General features: G+C 39.9%; 2 protein-coding genes across 3 annotated transcripts; both read left to right on the top strand.

The window, feature by feature from the left end:
* Nucleotides 1-750: 750 nt before the first annotated feature.
* Nucleotides 751-15193, top strand: cln6a (CLN6 transmembrane ER protein a). 2 transcript variants are annotated; one of them, XR_014698980.1, is made up of 8 exons: nt 751-1026; nt 2530-2650; nt 2743-2841; nt 4094-4282; nt 7194-7249; nt 9939-10061; nt 12722-13519; nt 13560-15193. XR_014698980.1 is itself a non-coding variant. In XM_084541517.1 (7 exons), the coding sequence occupies exons 1-7, from the start codon at nt 980-982 to the stop codon at nt 12981-12983; spliced, it is 897 nt and encodes a 298-aa protein (XP_084397643.1). In that variant the 5' UTR covers nt 751-979; the 3' UTR covers nt 12984-15193. The 2 variants fall into 2 exon arrangements, 1 of the variants encoding a protein (XP_084397643.1); XM_084541517.1 differs by having other exon boundaries at nt 12722-15193.
* Nucleotides 15194-16084: 891 nt separating this feature from the next.
* Nucleotides 16085-20319, top strand: calml4a (calmodulin-like 4a). The gene is made up of 5 exons (XM_084540724.1): nt 16085-16143; nt 16255-16285; nt 16431-16571; nt 17487-17675; nt 20098-20319. The coding sequence occupies exons 1-5, from the start codon at nt 16141-16143 to the stop codon at nt 20193-20195; spliced, it is 462 nt and encodes a 153-aa protein (XP_084396850.1). The 5' UTR covers nt 16085-16140; the 3' UTR covers nt 20196-20319.
* The last annotated feature ends 4139 nt before the right edge of the window (nt 20320-24458 follow it).

Genomic DNA, 24458 nt, shown 5'->3' with positions numbered 1-24458 from the left:
CTAAGCTTCTTACCACACACATGGCAAATGATTAGATGATTAGATTAGTTATCAAAATGTGTTTGTTATCCTTTATTAATCCCCCCTGGGGAAATTAATTCCCTCTGGTAACCCACCCATTTGGACTCATAGTAAGGAGCACAGTCAGAGTAGTGAGCAGCTATGCTGAGACAGTTTTAGATACTTGCTTAAGGTATCTCAGCTGTGGACGTGAAGAGGATTTGAACCAGTGACCTAATGAGCCCAAGCTGCCTTTCTAACCATATCTAAAGCACCCACTCAATTGCCAAAACACTAGGTACACTTGTGAAAAATGTATTCTAATAAATATAATAGTCCTGCACTAAACCCTCCTTCAAGACTGTTATAATTTTCAGTTTGTGTTGATAGAAAAGTGGTATTCAATTGTTTGATTATTGTGGAGGATGTAGATGGTGCTGTTAAACTGGAATGAACTAAATACAAAAGTGTTTCTATTAGTTATTCCGACCCACTGACTAAAATGGGGTTTTCAAAATAATAGAAACACGTTTCAGTGCAACAAAACACATTTCAACAGTACTATACACCAGTCTGTAATGTGAAAATACAGTTGAATCAACAGCTCTCTCTTTTATTTTAAATAAATGCTGAATCTTCATGAAGCAAAAATCAGTGCAGGACTGTTTTGTTACAATGCATTCGTCTTCACCGTGTACCTAATTAACTGGCAAGCGAGTGTATTTTTAATTTGAGTTGGTGAATCTGCACAACTCGTGGTTATGTACTGTTTTGAACTTCCGGCTCCTTCGTCTGCCGGCCTTTGATTGGTGGATTTTGCTGATGGGCGGGGACAAGGTGACAACCAGGAAGTTGTTGACCGAAGGAAGATGAGTAGTAGAGTCGGTCCAGTCCCATTAACTCGCGGCTGTTTTGATCACGGGACGGTCAGGCGGTAGTCTCTGTTAGACGAAGCGTAGCTAAGACGGAAACGATAAAAATGCAATCTGTACGAAAACGTCGAGGCAACGATTTACATGTGAATAGGTTGGTACATTTAGCATTAGGCTAATATTTTAGCCGTGCTTTCATTTTGCAGGCTTTGTTTTTAAATGCATTTCTATGACAACGTTATAACAGAAGGGGAATTTACGTGTGTACGATTGTAATAGTAGCATGCACTTGTTTTCACCGGTGTACCTAATGAACTGGCAGTGTAGACTGACAGTAAATACGCAAAAGCAATAGTTAAAGCTGCTTTCTCCTTTCTCAACTTTTGCAGTCAGTCAGTAGCCTTTAGTGATGAATTCACATGTCAGCACCAGAAACTGGAAAGCCCTGCTGTAGTTGCATTACTGGTATTTTTTTTTCTGTCCTCACTGTTATAGTAGATGCAGTGCACAGTAAAGTAACAATACAACTAGGGAAAGTTAATTCACATGTATAGAAACCAGCTGTGATGTCTGTAAACTCCCTCCACAGGGAGTACAACACAATTGATCCAATAGCCATAAACGCACACACACATACAAAAAAAGCCAGTTATCACAAAAACAGCTATTGCAAAAAAGAACACATTTAGATTAATTAATTATGCACACTAAAGGAGTTTGTTTTCTACATTTCACCCATCCGTCCATTCATACACACAAAGAGTAGTGAGCAGCCTCAGGTCAGTGGACAGCCATGCTGTTCGGCTGTTAGGTGCCTTGCTTAAGGAACCAGTGTGCTCCAAATCCACTTCTTGCACCACTAGTTCTCAGCTCTCCCTGAATAAAATTGATTTAATAATATACACCGGATGTAGCTGCAGGTGGCAGCAGAGTCTTCTGTGTGGCTTGATTAAGGTTTGCAGTGTCATGAACAATGTTTCCTTCCTCTGGTGCTTTATGTGAATACACGAATGGTAAGAGAGACTGCTTCATACAAGCATGCAGACTTACGGCTCTGTTCGTAGTCAGCGGCCTCAGATCTTTTTGCACTGCCTGGCGTGCAGAGCTGAAGGGGCCACAGTGTATTAAGCCACATTCATCCTTTGTTGTTCCTCTGTATATGCTGGAGCATGTGGGGGGGGGGGGCTGCATTCAGTGTGCTACAGGAAATTGCACAGCTGCACACAGTACACAACAAGTTGAATAGGTCTACACATACAGCTGGTGCATCACCATCTGATTGCAGAATGCAGGAGGAGAAAATAGAATGTATAGTTGTCCCATTGGCAAATATACCAAATGTAACAATGAACATAAATGTGTGTGATGCCCTTTATATTATGCAATTGTCCCTCTTTCACCTTAATGTGAACTATTTAAGTACACATACTTGTGTACTACATCATGCTATTGGTATGCAAAAGGGATTTTTCACCTTGCATGGGAAGAACAGTTAAAATAGTTTTAAATGAAATCATCTGAAACAACAAAAACCTGAATGTACTGCAGCAGTGAACACCATACAAAGACTTACAAATACAACATGGCTGCTTAAGTCTCAGCCTCTCTTCTGCGATTTGCTTTGATAATAATTATTACTTCTCCTGTGCAATCACAGCCCTCCTGGTGTTGTGAAGAAAAATGCCCCAGAGAAGAAAAAGCAGCCCTTCCACTTCGACCTGTGGTTCTGTCTGACTCTGCAGAACTGGGTACTGGACTTTGGAAGGCCCATCGTGATGGTAAGGGTGCTCAGTGCGCTTCATGTGTTCCTTTTATACTCCCATTTTCAGGCAGCAGCGAACACTGAAAGTCTTTGTATTGTTTGTGTTAGATCAGCCTTCCTCTGGAGTGGTTTCCCCTGAACAAGCCCAGTGCTGGAGACTATTTCCACATGGCCTACAATGTGATAACGCCATTCCTAATGCTCAAGGTAAGTGTTTACAAAGTTCCTTTATCATTTGGATGATAACATCCAATATTTACGTACGTATCCTACTGAAGTCTTTGCAAATGAGAACATTTTCACGCCCTGAAGGAATTCAACATTGAAGTGAGAGGCACGTGGTGGATATCACTGAGAACTGGAGGACACCATTCACACCAATACAGTAGTGACGTCTCAGTCACAAGGAAGCTATTCTCTAAAACCATATTCGACTTGTAATTATTTTCAATTTGCAAATTTAACATTGTGGTTTTATGAAGATTAAAACAATGATTTTGTTAGACTTCTATCCAATCTGAGTTTGTAATCAGTGATGTGGCCCCCTGCTGGCTGTTAGAAGGAGTGCAGGTTTAACATTATGACCACTGTCAGGAGAAGTAAATAACACTGACCATCTTGTGATAATGCAGTGTTCTGCAATGTGCTGCTAATTTCAACAGTGCTGCAAGTCAGTGGGTAGTTCTTGCAGATCTTTTTTTTTTTTTTTAATGTGTACACGTGACTATCCAAGAGAGGGTTATCCAGTATTCTCCTTTTAGTTTGACTTTGTCTCTTTTCCAGGACTCAGAACTGTTTCAGATAAATGTTTTATGTATTCATTCATTCATTATCTGAAACCCCTTGTCCTCTAGAGGGTTGCGTGGAGGCTGGAGCCCATCCCAGCTGTCATTGATCAATAGGCTGGGTACAGGCTGCATGTCTATCACAGGGCTGTGTTTCATGTATTATTTTAGTGTTAATTATTTTTGTACAGACTAATTGATTTGACACTTTAAACACAAAGTAAGCCGTCTGTGCTTTGCCTGCATTTGAGGCAGATCAATTAGATTAGATTTTAACAACACAGAGAAATGGATAGACAACTGGGTGAAATATTAAGTTACACTATTTTCTTATGAGTTCATGTCTGAGACTGTTATTAAACTAAGAACAAGCTGCTCGCTATATATTATTCATTTACTTTATGGTAGGTATTTGTTTTGAAGAAAGTGGGCAGGCAGCGTCAGCAGCAGCAGAAGCCACTGGAACTCAGACAGAAATGCCACCTACGGAGTTGCAAAAATACCTCACTTTGTCGTTTATTCTGTTTGACGTGACATCTAAGAAAGAACACACAGAGACACTGCTGCGGTTGATGCCAGTTTTTTTAAGATGCAACCTGAATACTTTTAATCCGTTAACCGATACTGTTGTTCTCATATATGTGAAGATTATTAATGTTGCTCCTCTACTGCAGCTGATTGAGCGCAGTCCAAAGGCACTGTCTCGCACAGCTGTCTACCTCTGCATCATCACTTTTGTCATGGGGGCCAGCATCCACCTGGTGGGAGACTCCATCAACCACCGGCTCATCCTGAGCGGCTACCAGCTCCATCTGTCTGTCAGAGAGAACCCCATCATCAAAGACCTCAAACCTGCTTCGCTGGTAAGAGTCCGTTCTGTTTGAGAAAGGTACATCTGTACTGCTGGAATACACTGGGGGGATTGTTTGCTTGTCAGATTTCTCCAGGTTATCTGTAGTTGGACAAATGGGTGAAATTCCCTCTATACATCTGGTCCATCACTTGTCAGAATGTTGCAGCAGAGATTGTAACTCTTCAGAGGCAATTCAGGGACAAAAACTATGTTTTTCTTGTCTGTCTAAGGCAGAAGATGACAGCACACCACACAGAATGTACTGTATCTGTATTGTCACAGTGGTTTGATCTAGCAGAATTTATTGTGCTGCGTGGAAGTGGAGCTTTCTCTACCCGTGAGTTCACATCTTGTATTGTATTATTGTCATCCAAAAGCTGAGCATCATACTTTTCACGGTGACTTGGTTGTCAACATGATATAATAGATTTATGTGTGGCATATGAAGAGCTGACAGAAGCACATCTGTTATGCCAACTTTGGCTTCATGCACTGATGGATCTGATTAGGACGTCCAATCAATTAATCTGTTGATTGTTTTCTGAGTTGCAAATGCGCTAGAAAGCAGCGTTGCCACACTAGGCCCTGTCCAGACCTGGTATTAACGTGCACCCTCGGGGATCACAAGGATCCAGCTTTAAGTAAATGCGTCCGCGTTGAACATTAAATTGCGTCACCACGTGCGCCTCGAGCCACCGCCCCTTGAGATCTGATGCAAATCAACACCGCCATGCTTTCGCAGTGGAATATTGTGCAAACAGATGCTGTCTCAAATTGATCAGAGCCACTTTGTCAGAATAAACAGCGCTGTTTGTATGTGACGTGATAAAAATGATGGAACATAACAAGCTGTGAAGTCTCTCTCACTCATAGATAACACATGTTAAATGATTTTTTTTTAAAATTTATTTTCAAACTGACGTTAGTTAGACCAACAAAAAACTCAGATAACTCAAACCCTAGAAGCCACACACCCAGATATGTCACTGCTGCGTTTGCAGTAGTTAAAGAAAAATCTAATAAAGGTAAATAAAAACAACTCCAGGCTGTATCATTTGAAGCTGCCAGCGAGAGCCTCCAAATTTGGGGAAAGACCAGAAACATAAACATGTTGGTGTATTCAACGCTGCATCTGCATATTTACCTAAGTGTCCTTGCAGCTGCAGATGTGACCCATTAGTGAACTAAAGAATCCAGTCTAAAACCAACCTTTATATGTAGTTGTTTATAAAAATCTGATTTCTCGTCAACTCAGTAGCATAATGTTAGTCAAGTATGTGGTCACCGAGCACATTGAAAGTAGATGTTACACAAGAAGCCTGCTTATGGACATGTGACGCTGGAGAGAGATACAAATGTTCAAAGCATTGACTGACAGCCCAGTGTCGGTGCAGGTGCTGTTTGTTTTTGCGGCATTACTGATAGTAAAACTAATTTATTTAGACTTCTTTTTTAGTTTAAGGCCACTTCCCGACTTTCAAAGTTGACACAAGGATGCACAGCTACAAGAACTTATCTTTTCACTCCCGCCTTGCCGCTGATGCCGTCCTCGTCTTCGCTCTTAGTTGTGAAAGAAAAAAAAAAAGAGTAACGATTGCTGTAGATATCATGCTGTTCATCATTTGAGTTTCTCTTTAAATCTCCTCATCCAAAAGAGGGCTGAAATTGTCTGATTTCCACCAGCTTTTAGAAGCAAGATTGCTCCAGAAAGCTGACATTAATCAAGTTGCTGAGGCGCACATGAAAGCCTGGATAATAGGCCTGTGGAGTCTATTATGTGTCTTTCAGTGATCTCCGGCGAACACGTGAGGAGTCATTGGTTGACCTGAGGTGCCATTTGTTCGGGTCATGAAATAATAGCTTCCTTTTATTGTCTCCTTTTTGATGTAATGCATTTATTTCTGTCTATTACAGATGACTAAATCACATATACATAATACAAATTCTATTTTCAGTATCAAAACATCAGAGTTTAACTTAACAGCACAGGTGAGCTGTCATCTGACAGTTTTATTTAAATTTGTCTGATGATAAAATTCAGAGAGGTGATTATGCATTTCTTTTAGTACAGATGTCTCTGTTTTGATGCTGTGTGAGTTGTGTATATTCGATCCGACTGCTCAGCTGTTCAAATATTTACAAAATTACAGATCCCCACCAAGTTTGATTGCGAAGCCTTGTGAAGTCTGCAGCGTGTGCGCGTGTGTAATATTTTCGCTTTCAATACTCGCTGACACGCTGAAAAGCAGTAAGTTGTGTCCTTCACTGAGATGAATCAATTAAAATGAACTGATGGCACATTCATTTTTGACGGCAATTTAGCTCTGATGAAGCTAATTTTGTAGTTTTACGTGATCAGACGCCTTGGCTTTAAAATAAATACTCTTTAAATAAGATGCAGAACAGGACAATTAGCACAAAGATGGATTGATTGAAATTTTGAAATGCCAAAGTAAAGTGTAAAGCAGGTGAGACTAATCAGATACTGTACCAACTGATCAATACATTTTGCCTGGATCAAACCTTTTACCCGCAGGTAAGTGACCATTTAAAGTGTTGTAATGTGCCTTGAGGAGATTAAATATTCAATTTTGATGATGATGATGATGATGATGGTGGAGAATTGTTCCCACAGATGTTCGACATGGTTAAAATCCGGTTACAGTGGTGGCGATATTATGTGTTACTCACCCTTTAAAATATGTGCATTCAAGTATCCATTTTTCCCTTTTGATTTGCCATCTGTCTGGAGACGTGAGTGCTGTGTAATTGCTGTAATAAAGTGTTTCCGGAACAGTAGGTGGCACTGTTGGTCAAGACTACCTACGCAGAATTAAACGTTGTGCCATTGTAACATGCAGGACATGAACACATTGTAATGAGCCCTGTAATAATTCAGCCTTTTGGTCCTTCCTTTACAGATTGACTCCTTTGAGCTGCTGTATTATTACGACGAACAGCTGGGACATCTAATGTGGTATGTTTTTTGTGATGATTATACATGTTCTGCTCATACACAGCGGTGACAAATGACTAAAATGTAGCATGAAAGATTAAATGGCACCACAGTTCCTGCTTAAATATGCACGATGCATCTTGTATTTGCAACGACAGATGCGTCTGTTGAAGACACACGAACGCATGGTAGCAATTAGAGAGCATAAGTGCAGATTCAGAGAATTTTAACTCACATGAGATCTGCAGACAATTCACGGTGTGCTGGAATTTGGGGACGTTATCCATCTCTAAATACAAACCAGATTAAAGCCTGAGATGCACTGTAGTGACAGTTGACAGCAGATGTGTTGAGCCGAGTGCTGACTGGAAAATCAGTCCTACAGTTCGCAGGAAAACAGGGGTAAAAACCTTCTTAATTTTGACAAAAATAAATGATGTAATGGGTTTTTACTGTGAGCAGAAAGAGGTATAACTCTCCTAATCCTGACTCTAATTTGCACAAATTTACAAATTTGTGGCAGTTAAGTGGCTTATGGTGCCCAAGCATTGTGTGTTTTCACTGTAGTGGTGATACGATTTGCATGAGTTGATCCTGCTGTGTTGTGTGCGGTGATGCAGTAAAGGATATGCTGATGGATGTTGCACTAACACACAACCTGAATCAGCAAAACACAACAAATTTAAAGGGATACGTTACTCTGGGTGCACAGATATTAGAGAAATTGTGTTCCTCAGGAGTAATTTTAGAACAGAAATGTTATTGGACTAAAGCCTTACCACTGACAGGTGTAGTGAATACCAACCGTTGGTGCGGGCATTCATGTGGATGTTACTTACCACCTACCTAAATGTTGTTACTGACAAGGCACCCTCACCCCACACTCCCTGACAGCAGCAGCCATCCCCAGCAGGACAGTGCAGCCTGTCACATCACAAAAACTGCTCAGGAACAACTAAAAAACTAACAAACTGAGTGTCCGTGTGATGCAATAGAACAGGCCCTGTCCATAGAGGCCCCTACCCTCAGCCCTTGGGCCCCGAACACTCTCTCTAAAGTCCTGATGAAGGCCATGTCAATCCTCATGAGTCTTTTTTAAGGCAGATGGGAGACCTACAGAAAATAGGGCAGGTGGTTTTAAATGTTGGGCACAATTATAAGGCAACCAAATCACCAAAATCATTTTCCCCAACAAACTTTTTCTAGAGTAACTAATACATAACATGACAACTGAGCTTTTTACTCTTTCAGAGTTATTCGTTGACCTATTTAACCATCAGATTTTTCAGTAACCGACTTGAACCTTCTATCCGCGCAGTCAGTCAGATTCTTGATCTGTTCTTAATCAACTTTCCCAGATGTTGTTCATAGAAGTTTGTTGTATTCCCTCATTGTAAACCTCACACTGGAGGAGGGCCCAGAATTTTTCAGTAGAATTTAAATCAGGTGAGGAAAGGAGCCAGGCAATTATACTGTCATCTTCTAGGCCTTTGCCTTCTCGCTTGGCAGTGAGCATTGTCCTGCATGAAGATGATGGACTTCTTCATATTCAGAAAACTTTATTTGTCCCCGGGGGGCAATTTAAGGCATACTTCTTCTAGGGATTTTCTTTGAGGAAAGGTTGGAAATCTATTTTCATCTCCCACCCATCCTGTTCTCCACCCTTAATGCTGCTTGACACAAGGTGGTGGCCAGTGTCCATTAGTGATCCAGCCACAGGGCCATTCATCTCCTCCACCACTCTCATCCAGTTTTATACATAAATCAGTTGGAAAATCTGTCTTCATGTATTCCTTGGCGTGATCCTGACTCCTCAGCGTTCTTTACCTTGGCCAGGTCTCTGATGACCTCGATGTAGGTTGCAGGAATAGAGGATGATGAATTCCTAGTGGCTTCATGGTTTCTCCAATCACTTGCAGTTATTTTGTGACTTTTCCTCACCATACATTCTTTGTGAGCCTTTTGGATATGATTGTTTCCTATTCTCTATTGTTGCAAGAAAAGCATTTTCACTTTTCAGTGTCTAATAATTATGCACACCTTGATATGAAGCGTCAATCACTTTAGGCTACACCATCCTACATATCATCTAAAAAGACCGATTGATCTTGCGGATGTTAATTTAAAGAAACACACACATTAATTGCAGAACAGTGGCGTGGTGGTTAGCACTGATGCCTCACAGCGAGAAGGTTCTGGGTTCGAATCCAGGCAGACTGGGGCCTTTCTGTGTCTGCGTGGGTTCTCTCCGGGTACTCTGGCTTCCTCCCACTGTCCAAAGACATGCTCATTAGGTTAATTGGTGATTCTAAATTGGCTGTAAGTGTAAGTGTCTTTGTGTTAGCCCAGCGATAGACTCGAGACCTGTCCAGGGTGTACCCCGCCTCTCGTAATCAAAGGGTAAGCAGTTACAGAAGATGAAGACACACATTAAATCACCATTTTCAGGGCTAACCATTTCAAGACACAGAGAAAAAAAGAAGCAAGTCTTTTGATTGTGTTTGACTCAGCTGTTGCCCGGCTGTGTTTTTGTCCAGCAGCTGACCTTGAGCTGAGAGGAAGTAGGAATTTTGATGAGCTACTTTTGTGAAATGAAGCAGATTAAAAACACATTACCTCCTAGATCATTTAGTGTAATCAGATGACAAAGACGTACTTGACTCTAATGGTGATACAGTCGAGTTCATAACAGTCTGTTTTCTTCCCCCAGGTATATTCCTTTCTTCATCATTCTGGTCATCTATTTCTGCGGCTGCTTTTCCAGCACTAAAGAACAGAAGAATGTTCCCATCTCTGGCTGGCTGTTGCTGGGACCCAGCTCTCTCTACTATTGGTCAGTATTCTGACGTCGCTGAAACCTTGTGCATGTTCTCCATGAATACATGATTCGGTCATTTACATAGGTGCTAAAAGATTTAACCCTATTGTGCATGATTTGCTACTGTTTGCAAACAGGCACACGTATAATTTTGGAGTGCAGTTATCTTTTATACTACAGTTGCAAACACAAATTAAGTCTTGACAGCTGTATGAATGTGTTTGTTAAGCTGAAGGATGTGAAACCTGCAGAGACGACATGTCGACTGACAACCTCAGCACGTCTAGCTAGTGGCTAAACCTCTTTTATATACAACAGCCAAACATCAAATGAAATGAAATGAACATAAAAAGTCTTCATTGTCATTGTATACATGATACTTTCAAAAAAACATATTACAGATTGAACATATTGCACAGAATTGTAAATACTGAGGTGGGTTTAGAGTCACTGAGCGTGTTTATCAAGACACTGGATGTCCTTGGGAAAGAAACTGTTCAACAGTGTGGTGGTGCACGTTTTTATGAACCTCTGTTGCCTCCCACCCAGAGGACAGGAGGTCAAACAGGTGGGAAGAGTCTTACAGTGTTTTTTCCTCTCGGGCATTTACAGTGTCACGGAGTGAGGGCAGAGGTCAGCCAATGATTCCCTGTGCTGTGATGATAACCCTTTGTAGTGCTTGTTGATCAGCTGCTGAGTAGCCTGCGTACCACACTGTGAGGGATAATATTGAGATGCTCTCTATTGCAGAGGGGTAGGCCACCAGCTGCTTACTACACAAGTGTTTTTTCTTTAGGACTCTCAGGAAGTGCAGGTGCTGCTGTGCCTGCTCCGCAACAGCTGTGGTGTTAATCGACCAGTAGAGGTTGGCAGATAAGTGGGTTCTCAGAAAGTTAAAGCTGTGAACTCTTTTTGTGCAGTCCCCGTTAATGGGGATGGGAGGGGGGTCAGCCCTGCACTACCTAGAGTCAAGATAATGAGTTCTTTAGTTTTCTTCGATTTCACAATCATGTTGTTTGCAGAACACCACAATTTAAGTTTCTGGACCTTGTCCCGGTAGCCCGACTCATCCCCACCTAAGATAAGTCCATCTACTGTTGTGACGTCCCATCCGAGGTATGAATGAGTGTACAGTTGTGCGTATAAAGATAATACAGTAGCGGACTCAGCACACAGCTCTGTGAGGAGAGTGAGGACAAAAGATATCTGGCAGCCAAGCTTTACTGAGGGCGGTTTGTGAGGAAGTCAGTCATTCACATGCAGAGGTAAGGTTGGGTTATCATGTTGTCTGGTATGTAGCATTAAAGCAAGTTAAAACTGGCTCTTTTTAAAATACATCAATGCTCAAAGTTATGTGTTAGTAAGGGCATGGCAGCTTTGATTGACAGGTGGATGCTGTTGTCCACCTCAGCTCCAGTCACACTCTACCTCTTTTAACGTTTTTGAATTAACTGGGAGTTAGGCAGAATCAGGTGCTGCCAAGATGGCAACTGCTGGTGTTACCACACTGAGCTTCAAGAAGGGCTCATCCAACTTTATATACAGTCAATGACAGCCAGGGATTTACTTTTGTCCTCCCTCTTGCTTGAAAACGATCCCTTTTTCTCTATTAAGTGTCTTCGGTCAACGTCCTCTTCAGTCTCTTTGCCTCTGTCCTTACTGAGAAAACCTGGTTAGTTTCACTTTATACCTAGCAGAAAATCCGTAGTTGAGTTTAAAGTGTAAATCACTTCTTGTGGGAGATTGTACGCACTGAACCCAGGCCATACCATCTAAGAACAGGTGTTAGGGATGTGGAGAGGTAATGAAATAGGCACTGTTCTTTCTATTACAAGTCTGTCTACCTTAACTGTGATTCATACGCTGTTATTTTAAGGTAAAATAGATCCATGATGTCACATAGGTCTCACTTACATTGCAGAATGAGACTGTTCAAAAGCTTGAAACACTCTGCTTAACTAATAACAATGAATATTAATATTTGAATGTCTATGTGAAGCCATAAAGAAAAGTAGTTTTGTAATAAATTTTGTATAAATTTGGGCAAGTTAATAGCTAAAGAACTTTTCCTCCAGTCATGGTGCAATCCGGGCCACATGTATTTTTTAAAAATTAGAGCCCTACTTCTTTTTAAAATTTGTTTCTGCCTGACTTTCAGTGAAGCTCATCTTCTTATGTTGTCAGATGATTGGCAGTAAACTGGGTGTACTGTAATGTTTGCTTTGTTGTGACAGCAACTTGGGGTCACTTACAAAATGACAAAAAAAATAGAGAGTTCGGCAAAACCAATTTAAGTTGCCATGCTCCCTGGAACAGTTTAATGCTTTTGGAAATTGCATTTCATAGAAAAAAATGCATAGCAATCTTTTGTTGAGAGGAAAACAAGCTCAGATATTTTCGTCTCCACTGTGCAGAAATTCCATTTTACCAGAGCAGCACTGATGACTGGCCCCAAATCTAAGAAATATGCATTTTGGACAAGTAATTACTTTCTAAATTCAAAATAAACTAAACTAAAGTAGTAGGTGAAGTGACTTGAAGAGAGGTGAATTTGAATTCTGAAGGTTTTGTGCGACTGTACTAAGAAGGGTTGGTCTTCTAATTCTTGTAGTTACAGTGTTAAGTGTTTCCTTTGAGTTCTTGACATCTCCTGCTCTTTCTTTTATCTCTTCAAGGTACCTGGTCACTGAAGGACAAATCACTGAACTTTTTCTCCTCACCTTCCTTGCCATGGTAGTCATGGTAGTATATCAGCGGCGTAAAGGCCTCAGCCCAGACAGCAATGGTCTGTTCCTGTTCTATAGTTTTAGTGTTACTGTGATCCTGGTGGCTCTGTGGGTGGCCTATCTGTGGAACGATCCGGTGCTACGCAACAAGTACCCTGGACTTTTTTATGTGCCCGAACCCTGGTCCTTCTACACCTTACATATCAAGTAGAGCCCCTTGAACGATGTGTCCGTGTCCTGTGTGTTTCTAAATGACAGAAACCACTTGTGTTTGTACAAACTGACTGACGCAGAGATAGTTCATGCACGTGGACAAATATGGCAATAAACGTAACTTGATGTGCACCAAATTTGCTGTTCAATAGTAGGGTCGGCCAGCTTCAGAAGTATTCACAGAGCAGTTTTTTCCTCTGTTCGGGTTGAGATAACAGTTTTGGTTCTGAGTTAGTTGAAAAGCAAAACAACAGATGCGTTCTTTTCTGACTACTGAATCCAGCAGATAATGTTTACAAGCAAACTAAGTGCACTGAGTTTCATTGATCAATATTCATGCATGTGAAAAGTTACCCTCTTTTGTCTGACTTTGCATAGACAATCAGGTCTGAGAGACACTGCTCTGATCTGAGGTTATGAAAAATATGAAGTATGAACATCAGGTACGTGTGACATTCATCAGGGAAAACTAAGCTTTTCAATTCTCATAACTAACACTTTTACTTGAAATAATATTAGTAAAAAAATTATAAGGTTTTACCTTCAGTAAATGACATGATGTTTTTTACTGAAGGTAAAGCCTAGACCGGTATTCAACCACTACAGGCGAAAGTGAGCTGTGGTTCTCTATTAAGCCTTTTCACACCTTTTCTCAGAACTAACCAGTTTCCAGATTGCTGTATGGCAGTGAAGCCTTAGATCGTTTGAGACGACACAAGGTTGTGTAAGGCCATACACCTATCAGCACAGACATTTTAAATATATGAATTGTTTAACCCTTTGACACAGGACTTCCAGATCGTGTAAAAATGCAGGAATTACCTTGGGGCTTTAAATTGTTCTATAGTAGTGTATGATATAAAAGAAAATGTTTACATAATCAAATGCATTCTTTGATCTTCATTCAGACAACTATTGAGCACTCAGGGTGAGGACCTTTTAGTAACTCAGCCTTGTAAAAAAAAATAAAATAAATGTACTTCTGGCACAACTTCACTTGCTACCAAGGTGCATGAACGAGGAAAAGAAATTGTCGAAAGGTCAAAACTCCAGCAGCACTTGTAGCGTATGGAACAATTTTATTAGACCGACTCGTTTCGGCTCATAGCCTCCTTCAGGGTCAACCCAGCCTTATAACGCAGAGAAGCTTCAGCCGTTGTCACTTTGGACTAACAGCAGTAGACTGTCTGCCTCTAAACCAGTGAAGACTCTCAGCCTCAATTTAAGGGCATTCAAATCCAAATTGGAGGAAGGGTGTAGGAAATGACTTTCAGGGGCTCAAAAGTGATGGGACACTTGACTTAGAAGTTGTTTCATGGACAGATGTGGGATGTTCTTTAATTATTTCTTCACCAATCAAGCGGAATAAAGGTCTGGAGCTGATTCCAAGTGTGGCATTTATATTTGGAAACGGCTGCCGTGAATCCCCAACATGTGTTTAAAGGAGCTCTCAGCGAAAGTGAAACGGGGCTATCAAACAAACCCATCAGAGAGATAGCACTGACGTTAGGCTTAATCAGTCGTTTCCAACAATCACACTGGTGATGATATAACATGGTGTGGACATCCACAGAGGACAGCAATGGTGGATGATGTCTGGATCCTATCCATAAAGAAAAATGTCTTCCCTGAACACTCTCTATAAGACTTTTCATTATCCAAGCAAACAATAAGGAAAAGACTTGACAAGTACAAACAGAGAGGGTTCACTCTGAAGGTCAGAAAATCTGTGAATATCCTAAAATTACAACATCTGCACATTACATCTATGTCCATTATACAACAGTCACATGAAAATTATTTGGTAAACAGCTAAAATAATAATAATAATAATAAAAAATATAAAAGAGAATGTTAAAATAGTCTGAATACACCCGTTGGTCGATGACGTCCACAAAAATTTGTTTTGAAGAAGTATTTGATGTCGGAATAATAATAAAAGAAATAAAGCAGTTTCTCAGGTACTATATCAGGTTGGTTTCACGCTTTCACAGATGCTTTTCAGTGAATTTTATATTGTTGTTAATGTCCGTATAAGATTTATTAACTTTAGCCAACATGCACTTGCTGACCACTTGTTGTACTGCATTATTTTTGATGAAATGGTTTTGCTTTTAAAATGAAAATAACTCATCAGGTAATAACTGTTATTTTGCTCATATATATATTTATATATATATATATATTTTTTTTTTTTTACATGTAAAGTGAGGTTTTTGCCTTTATTCATAATGTTAATGTGATTTTTAACGTTTGCTATATTACTCTTCATGTTGGTGCTTGGGAAATTGGATTTTCTGTATGTTTATTTGAATTAAAATTAAATTAAATGTTAAACCTGACAGCTTGTGACTTACATTTCTATCTAAAATTACATTATTTGACTCTGAAATTGTTTTTAATCAACACTGGTTAAAACGGTATCTTTTCCATTACACATTTACACATGCATGTTAGAGTCTTAACCCTCAAACTGCCTTGTATAGAAGTGAGGGCCGGGAATAATGTCCTCACTTTGCACAAATGTCCTCACTCTGATGGTGTAAAACGCAAACTGGTCCTCAGAAAGATAGCTTCATAAGAGTACACACACCTACAAACACATTTGTATAGCTGTCTTTGTGAGGACATGAATTGACATATTACATTCCCTAGCCTCTTACACTAAGCCTAACCATCTAATCCCTAACTATAACCCTTACCCTAATCCTAACCATAACCTAATAGTAATCTTTACCCTTGAACAGACCCTCAAACAGCCTTGTAATGAAGTGAGGACTGGCCAAAATGTCCTCACTCTGTTGGTGTAAAACTCAAGAAAGTCCTTGGAAAGATATCTGTTTAAGAACACACACATAGTATGTGTGTATATAGATATACACATAGTAATTCTACTCTCTTTAATAATTCTTTAGTAATACGACACTGCCGAAGCATATGGTAATTTTATGGCCATAATTGGTCCCTTCCCTTTATTGGAGGGGCTGTAAGAGAAGGGACAAAGCAGCTCTGTGGATCTAGTATCTGTGTTTCCACAGCAACGCATATTAAATTACGTCAAAGCCTGCGGGTGGTGGACTTTAAACAGAGGGACGGGTGACAGAGGCTACAGAAGACTTGTCTCCTTCCTGGAAAGAAACGCAGCAAGTTTAGACATGGTAAGAGCAAGAAATTATATCCATTAAGCCTTTTTGTGTTACACCATATAACCGACAATGTTTGTGTATTTACCTGACAAATGACGTTGTGACACTATTGTCAACTTGCAGGCTAAGTTCTTCACACCACTTCAGATCAATGGTAAGATTCGTCTACGCTACGGTGCTACATGCTATAGATTACTATTTCATTTCTACGATCCAGTTCTGAAATGTATTTGTAAGTGAACCTGTTACTGTGTGATGGGTCCTGGTGCAATTTAAAACTTTATATTTTCCCGTTGCAGAGTTCAAGGAGTGCTTCTCCTTGTATGACAAGAAGCAAAAAGGCAAGATTGATGAAAAAGACCTGATCACAGTTATGCGCTGCCTGGGCACAAGCCCCACATATGGAGAAATCGAAAGACACCTACAAGTTCACAAAATTGGTAAAGTACATCATGCTTAATTGGTGTGAGGGCCAGTCAGGGTTGAATAAAACTGCGCAAGTGTGAGAGCTGTTAACAAAAAAAAGTGTGAGCAGGTTAAGCCCCTGGGTTACCAACACCCTGTGTGATCAGACATGTCACCGTGTCATAAAGCCAAGAGGTTGGAACTTGGCCTGTACAGCTCACTATTTAATGCAGGAGAATAGGTGGAGTTTTATTTTTATCTAAAGCCTTTTTAAATTATATAGTATTACTGCGTTCAAGGTGTTTATAAGGCAATAAAACATACCAAAGACAAAAAGAAGTAAGAAGTCCACGGAAAAAAAAAAAACATAAATGGAGTGGAAAAGCTAAAGGAACAGCAAAAAGAAAACAATGTCTCCTCCTAAAACATAGTTTCTTTTCCAGTGTTTCAAGACTCAAGAAGACCTTAAGTGTCATTATATTAAGGTTGGACATCAACATAATGAAATTTGAATAGCACTACCTCAAACATAGAAGACATTTATTAAAATAAACTAAGACAATTAAGAAAAGTGGGAGTAATAAGGTGCAGTATTCACTATGAAATTATGTTGGACAGCAGCAATACTTGAACTGACAGGTCATCTAGTATGTCAACATGAAAACCATTTTAAGGCTCGAAAACAGGTTATATTATACAAAGAAGTTCACATTTGTTGTCTTCCTGTGAGTGTGTATGGCTGAAGGGGGTAGGGGGTTGAATGGGGTGTGTTTCTTAGTCTTGTTGTGTGTGATTGAACTGTCCTGTCACATCTACCACCAGAGGGAAGTAATTCAAACTGTTGCTAGCCAGGATGATGTTTAAAGACCTGCCCTGATGGCAGTCTTGCTAACCGGTGGCCAGGTCTGATTAACTAACGGACCTAATTTTTGTGCAACATTTGTGTTCAGAAAAGAGAGGCGAGGTGGACTTCTCTATGTTCCTGACAATGATGCACAGGCAGATCCAACAGGAGGACCCCGAGAGAGAAATCCTGGCGGCCTTGAGGATGACGGACAAGCAGAGGAAGGGATATATCCAGGCGTCCGAGCTGCGGGCCAAGCTCACCATGTTGGGAGAGAAACTCACGAACAAAGAAGGTAAAGTAAACCTGTTCTTTCTTTTGAAGGCTGGATCAGTACAATTAATATGCAAGTTAGCTAAATGTGTTCAGTAATCTAATGAGGTTAAAGTGCGGAAATTAAGTTTTTAATGTGAAAATACACCTATCAGCCACAACATTAAAACCACTGACAGGAGAAGTGAATAACATTAACCATCTTGTGACAATACAATGTTCTGCTGGGAAACTTTTGGACCTGGCATTCATGTGGATGTTACTTAGACATGTACCACCCACCTAGACCAGACCAGGCACCCTCACCCCATAGCAACGACACTCCTTGATGGCAGCAGCCATCCCCAGCAGGATGCAGCCTGACACAGACACACACACAAAATGGTTTAGAAACAACTCAGACACAAAGGCCCAAACTATCAACACTCTGTTACTAGACACCACAGGACACCCTCAGAAGGCCCATATCCATTCTCTGATGAGTCACAACTGCTTTCGAGGCACAAGGCAGAATATTAGGAAGGCGGTCATAAGTCTGCATATTTTTCAGTTCAGATTCTCTCCTTCATCTCACCTGACAATTCACCACAGTTCTGTCTCTTTCCTTTTCTGAGTCATGTCTTCCCATGGTGCTCAGAGATCCACAAAGAAAACAATCCAGTGACTCTGACCAAAGCAAGTCTGGCTTTAGAACTGAGCTCTCTGGGAATTACAGGCGGCTTCCCTAAATCCACTACAGTTTGCCAGTCTTCTCCCTTCACAGCTGTTCTATAACCTGTCTGTGTACACTCGCTCCTCTGCTGGTGTTTACTCCAAGTCTCATAAACATGACTCTTCCCTCTGCTGTCAGGGAAATACACTGTACTGTTTCAGCTGCTGCTGCCACGGGGTAAAAGCTTGTCAAGGCGGAATTAAATTCTAAAAATGTCCTGTACGTTTGTGGTACTGCAACAAAAGCCTATTATCTTGTGTTTTACTGTGATATTGATGTGGAACAGCAAACAAGCTTAGTTCTGTCCAGTGGTAACAAAATCAATCTATCAGCACCTCTAAAGCTTTAGTTATTTCATTATTTTTTAACATTTAACTATGATACAAAAATATGATTGTAAAAACAATAAAGCACAATATCATGGGATGGTTTCTTGGTCATTGGTCACGCAAACCATTTCACTAAATGTTCCTTTAAGCACCTTTAAGCAAGTATTTTTTTTTTTACATATATTTTATTTGATATTGGGCTCTCAGGTTACAACTAACATAGTAAGAAAACGTTTAATTTAATTTCTGAAGGCATTAGCTTTAAATCTCAAGCTGAGAGGTTGGTGGGAGGACTCCTGCAGGGATGCTGATACGTGGTTAAAGGATGATTTGTGTTTCACCGAGGTATGAGCCTCACAGAAAGACAAAGGTGGAATTCAAAGTAACTCATGATCCAGATTGCACGGAAAGCAGCGTGTGCGGTTAAATTAGGTTCAACTGCTTCTCAGTGGGGAGACATCCATCAGGTTGTGGCATTCCCGAGGTACTGAAGCAGATAGTGGGGGCCACTTAACTAAAAGAGCAGGCGGCGGCGCTTTGAAGTAGTTCAGCTCTTAACCAAGGCGAAGGTGGTCCTCACTGTGGCTGCCGCGAGAAACAGTTTAACGAGGATATTTTTTTCTTTGGACAATAAAACAATTAATTGACGGGGAAAAGCTCAAGCAGTGCTCAGATGAAAAGGCAAATGTAAAAAATTAAATGAATAGCAACTGGAATTAATTGAAAGGAAACTGGAAATATGTGAATACGTCCTTATACTGATGTAAGAGAAGCTCAAACTGTATGATGAATATACTGTTGTTGGTAAATAACCAATTATTGGTGGCAGTATTCATAGTGTCCACCAGATAGAAAGGTACATTAAAAAGCATTAAAAGTTATAAAAACTGTGTTAAAAGAAAAGTAAAAAAACCTATAAAGTTATGAAATGAAGCTATGGCATTAACAGTTTACTCAACAATGCATCATTAAACATAAAGTAAAGAATAGTATAAATAAACGTCAGGGAATGGAAATATAGAGCACAGTTTCTCAGTTAATAAGATTCGGTACAATTTAGCACTATGTTAAACATCTTGAAATAACAAATAATACCAATCATAGTTAACAGTAGAAAAGCAGCATTTATGAGCTTTTAATACTAAGTAAAAATCCTTAATAGTAAGGTGTACAATTTCTGTTGATGGAGCATTTGTGACTCAGTCCGACTGAGCACATTTTAAATTACCCTCAGTTCAAAAATACTCACAAGCAAAAACCAGAAGACTCACAGTGACCCCAAACTGTGTTTTTCAGTTCTGACTAACCACGGCAGACAAATGATTTTTCAGCCAGCACTCTTCTTGTTGATTCCCCGAATAAAACTGTTTCCTTTCTGGTTTTTTTTTGTCTTTTTTGTCCAGTGGATGAGATCTTCAGAGAGGCAAACATCAAGTCGAATGGGATTGTAAACTACGAGGAGTTCACCCAGATAGTGACGCTGCCACCGGTCGATTACTGATTCATTTTTATTTATTTTTTTTCAAGGGGAAAAAAATAAAAAATTAAAATAAAACACACACAGAACAACTTCAAACTTAAAAACAAGCCACGGTGGAAGAATTACTTTTTTTGTGTAGGCAGAATACAGAGACAGAAAATATTTTTCACCAGATTATTTAATGAACTGACTGAACATATTAAGAAGCACCGCTGTATCTTGAGATTTAATGTCTGGTTTGATGTGTTGTTGTGTGTGGACTTCCGCTTGTTTATAAGTTGAACTGTGCTCATTTTAAAGGCGTTAATATCATTATACCACATTTCTCTGTTGATATATTTTATTTACTTCCCTCCGCCTTATATCTCTGATCGTTTTAGCTGCTGTGTGCATAATTGTTTTCCAAGCTTACTTGTCTTCTGACAAACATTGTCGTATGATATCACCAGTTCAGTACATTATAAAAATAGCCCTATATGAAAACACATTAGTCATTAATAAATGAATGACACGTAATTGCTGCATTGCCTATTGTGATTTCAAGCAAAGGAAGATTACAGTAACATTCTGTTTGAGTTGTGACATTATGTCAAATTAACCGGCCCCTGTACAATAAGCAATTTAGTTTAATTGAAAAATGATCTTTCTGCAGTTAAGACGCAGTTAATCCATTCGCTCAGATATCATACATGACACATACATACGTAATGTAGCACCCCTCTGCTGATTGTTAATTAATTTTGCAACTGTTAAGCTTAATGTAAAGGGTTTAAAAGTGAAACTTCAACAAGAAATGTGTTTGTTGCCTCCAATAACAATAATAAAGAAAGAAAACTAAAGTGTTTTTTGTTGTGTGTGTGTTTTTGTTTTTACTTGGCAGGAATAACAGTGTCTGTGTTTCACTTAAAGGACCAGTGAGTAGGATTTAGTGGCCTCTAGTGGTGAGAGAGCAGATTACAACCAACTGGACTCCGCTCACCTCACCTCACCTTCCTTTTCCAAATGTGTGGGCAAAAAAGGCTAAAAACCTGCTTGAAAAAGTAGAGTTTTAATGTTTTGTGCTTGTGGTGACATTCCTGTTTTGTTTATGTTTGTTTGTTTTTTTGCATTAAGTTACTGTCTCAAGGGGAGGCAAGGGCAGGCAACAAAATGACTTTAATAAAAACTCAAAAACCCAGAACTTAAAACACTGCAGGGATGGCAGAGAGTAATCCGAACACACAAATCTAAAAGAAACACCCAAAGACCAAAACCAAGACAAGAACACACGAGAAACTGAATGGCGAGACAAACAGGGTAACATCACAGACGAGTTGGCAAACGAAAAAGGGAAAGGCGGGGGTATTTATATACATGCACTCACGCACAAGGGCTGATGGAATAACGAGAGACAGGTGAGACCACTGAGGGGCGGAGCATGCAGACAAAAGACACAAGGCAAGACAGGTGAGCGTAATCACAGAGGCGGGAACAGACAGGAAGTAAAACTTCGATCCAACAGGAAAACAGATTACAAAAATAAAACAGGAAAAAACAAACAAGGTTGCACGAAATATTCAAAACTGAAAACCGTGATAGTTACGGCTAAAATAATCTACAATAAACAGATATCTGGATACGATTGCTACTAATGCAAATAGAACTGCTGTTGCAGCGTCACCTTAGAAGCATTAAACTGGGAAAAAACACAAGCTGACTTTTATTATGAAGTAATATCACAAGAAATGCAGCCTGTTAACCAACTGCTTTCACTGTTTGCTAGACTAATCAGATGACGGTTTCAGGCAGAATTAGAGAAAAAAGGATAATTATTGCCCGTCTTCTACACTGAAACAACATTTTTTAGTTTAACTGCCCTCTGAATTGTCTGAGCTGCAATATTAAATCACCTTTACCTTTACCAGCACAGGTGTTGGAAAATCCACCAGGAGTGAAACCTTCCAGATGGCCACTTTAAGCGTACTTAAGTTTCCATGTGCTTTTCCTTTCACACGTCAAACCATTTGTTGTAGAAAGGCAGTCAAACTGAGTGTCTGCTTGAAGATAAGCTCTTAATGTGATGGTCTGATTCTATTTGGCCTTGTGAACAAAGGAAATGAAAATGGGCAGAAGGAAGATACAATTATTAAATGGGTAAAAAGGTAAAGAAGCTGTAGCAAAACTTAGATTACCTGTGTTAATTGGATTCGGGGATTTTTACCCCGAAATAATTTCCCAAACACACAGCAGTCTTCATCTTTGAAACTTGTGGTTTTGTGTCCCACATGGATTAACATGGTGCAGATACTTGATGAGGGGTTTTGCCTGGCACCTTTTAGCCTTTCATGGTTATAGCTTAACACTAACACGGTGTCACGCAGCCGTACATTACGGCATGATTGAGCTGCAGAACATTCCCCTGCGTATGCAAACCTTTTAAGCACACTGCTAAATGATTTTGATTCCCGTGGTCTTACTGATTTCTGCTTTTTGTCTGGAATGATAAAACCGCCCCCTCCACACCGCAAAACCAACATTTCAATTTAACTTTGAGACAGATTGTCACATTAAACACAATTAATTCCTCAAGGGAATGTCAAAACTGACATCTGCCGTCAACCCCGCAGCGAAAAATTTTGATTTTCAGCCAAGGCAGCTGCGCTCCGATTTCAGACAACGAGGTGATAGTGGGATTAACAGACAGACGCGCTAATTTTCTGATAATACAGCCATGCAATTTGAAACAGTAATTACACCATATCCCATGTAGGAGTTCTTTCATTATTTGTAGAGAAGGCATTTTACTGTACATTGCACTGCACAAAGTTAACTGAGAATCCTAGAAAGTCTCCTCTTTAAATAGGCTGAGAAAATGTCTGTCAGTGTATAAAGGTTGCGTTCTGCATCCTCTGTTACTTAACAAGGGCTTCGGGGGCACATGGGAGATGAGCTGTCTGTCACAAGTGATGACAAGATATGGGAGTATATCTGGAGGCATGCTAAATCAATTTCAGTCCCCAAATCATTCCAAGGCAGTACAGCCTAAGATTACACATCCTCAAACTATAGACATGCAGTAAATTTAACCCCACTCTTTCACCATGGGGCTTCAATGCAACATGGAAATTGGTACCATCACTCAGTGTCTATGATAACGCCTAAAGCTGCAAACACACTGGTTCAGCGCATTAATGAAATACAAAAGAAAAAACTACAGGGGTTAAAGCCGGAGATGGATCCAGAGTCCCTCATTCTGCATCTTCCTGCAGATATGTAACATAAAAACACATTATATTCATCTTACGTTGTGAGGGAGAACACTTTATTCCAGCAGATTATTAAAAAAAAAACAACAACAAAAAAAAAAAACACAATCTGCTAAAGGCCAGCAGAGACTTCTGGTCGATTGGGCCATTACATGTTTACCAGATTCAAAAACAGACACTGGGAAACTCTATCTGACCTATGTGGTCTCTCTGCCATCATGGTGCATAGATTTTCCTGCACATTATCGTTGTGAACTTTGGTATTTTGTGTATGAATCTGAGCTGGTAATGTCTTTTCTTGGTTTGCTTTTATTGTTTGGTCTTCGATATATTTTTTTCTCTTTTGTGCATATCCAAAAAAGCGTTTATAAAAAAAGGCAAGAACACCAGTCCAGTTGACTTTTTTTAAAAGCTTTTTTGGAAATACCGTGACCTGGATGACTTTGAACCTTTACAGACTCTTTTGTGCATTTCACAGTGTACTGAATATAAAATTATCCCTCCATTGAAACAATGCAAACGCTTCTGTGAATGTTAAATATTCAGTAAACATGGGCATCTGTGTGAAGGTTTAAGGAATATGTTTCCATATTTTTGCATTCTTTTGGTAAAGTGCTATAATCGAATTTTATATTTTGAATATACACCGATCAGGCATAACATTATGACCACCTTCTTAATATTGTGCAGTTCTCCCTTGTGCCTCCATGTGTCAGGCTGCATCCTGCTGGGGATGTCTGCTGCCATCAAGGAGTGTCATTGTTATGGGGTGGGGGTGCCTGGTCTGGTCTAGGTGGGTGCTACATGTCTAAGTAACATCCACATGAATGAATGCCAGGTCCAAAAGTTTCCCAGCAGAACATTGTATTGTCACAAGATGGTCGATGTTATTCGCTTGTCCTGTCAGTGGTTTTAATGTTGTGGGTGATCGGTGTGTGTTCTACTTGTACAAGTGAATATTTACACAGATTGTGTCTTCGTTGTCGCTGAATCAAATCTGTGAAAATACTGCAGTTTAACTTGCCTCAGAAATGTATGT

Source organism: Chelon labrosus (assembly GCF_963514085.1).
Source record: "Chelon labrosus genome assembly, chromosome: 3".
NCBI lineage: Eukaryota > Metazoa > Chordata > Actinopteri > Mugiliformes > Mugilidae > Chelon > Chelon labrosus.
The sequence above is the reverse complement of the archived record's forward strand: the minus strand, read 5'-3'. Positions and strand labels throughout refer to the sequence as shown.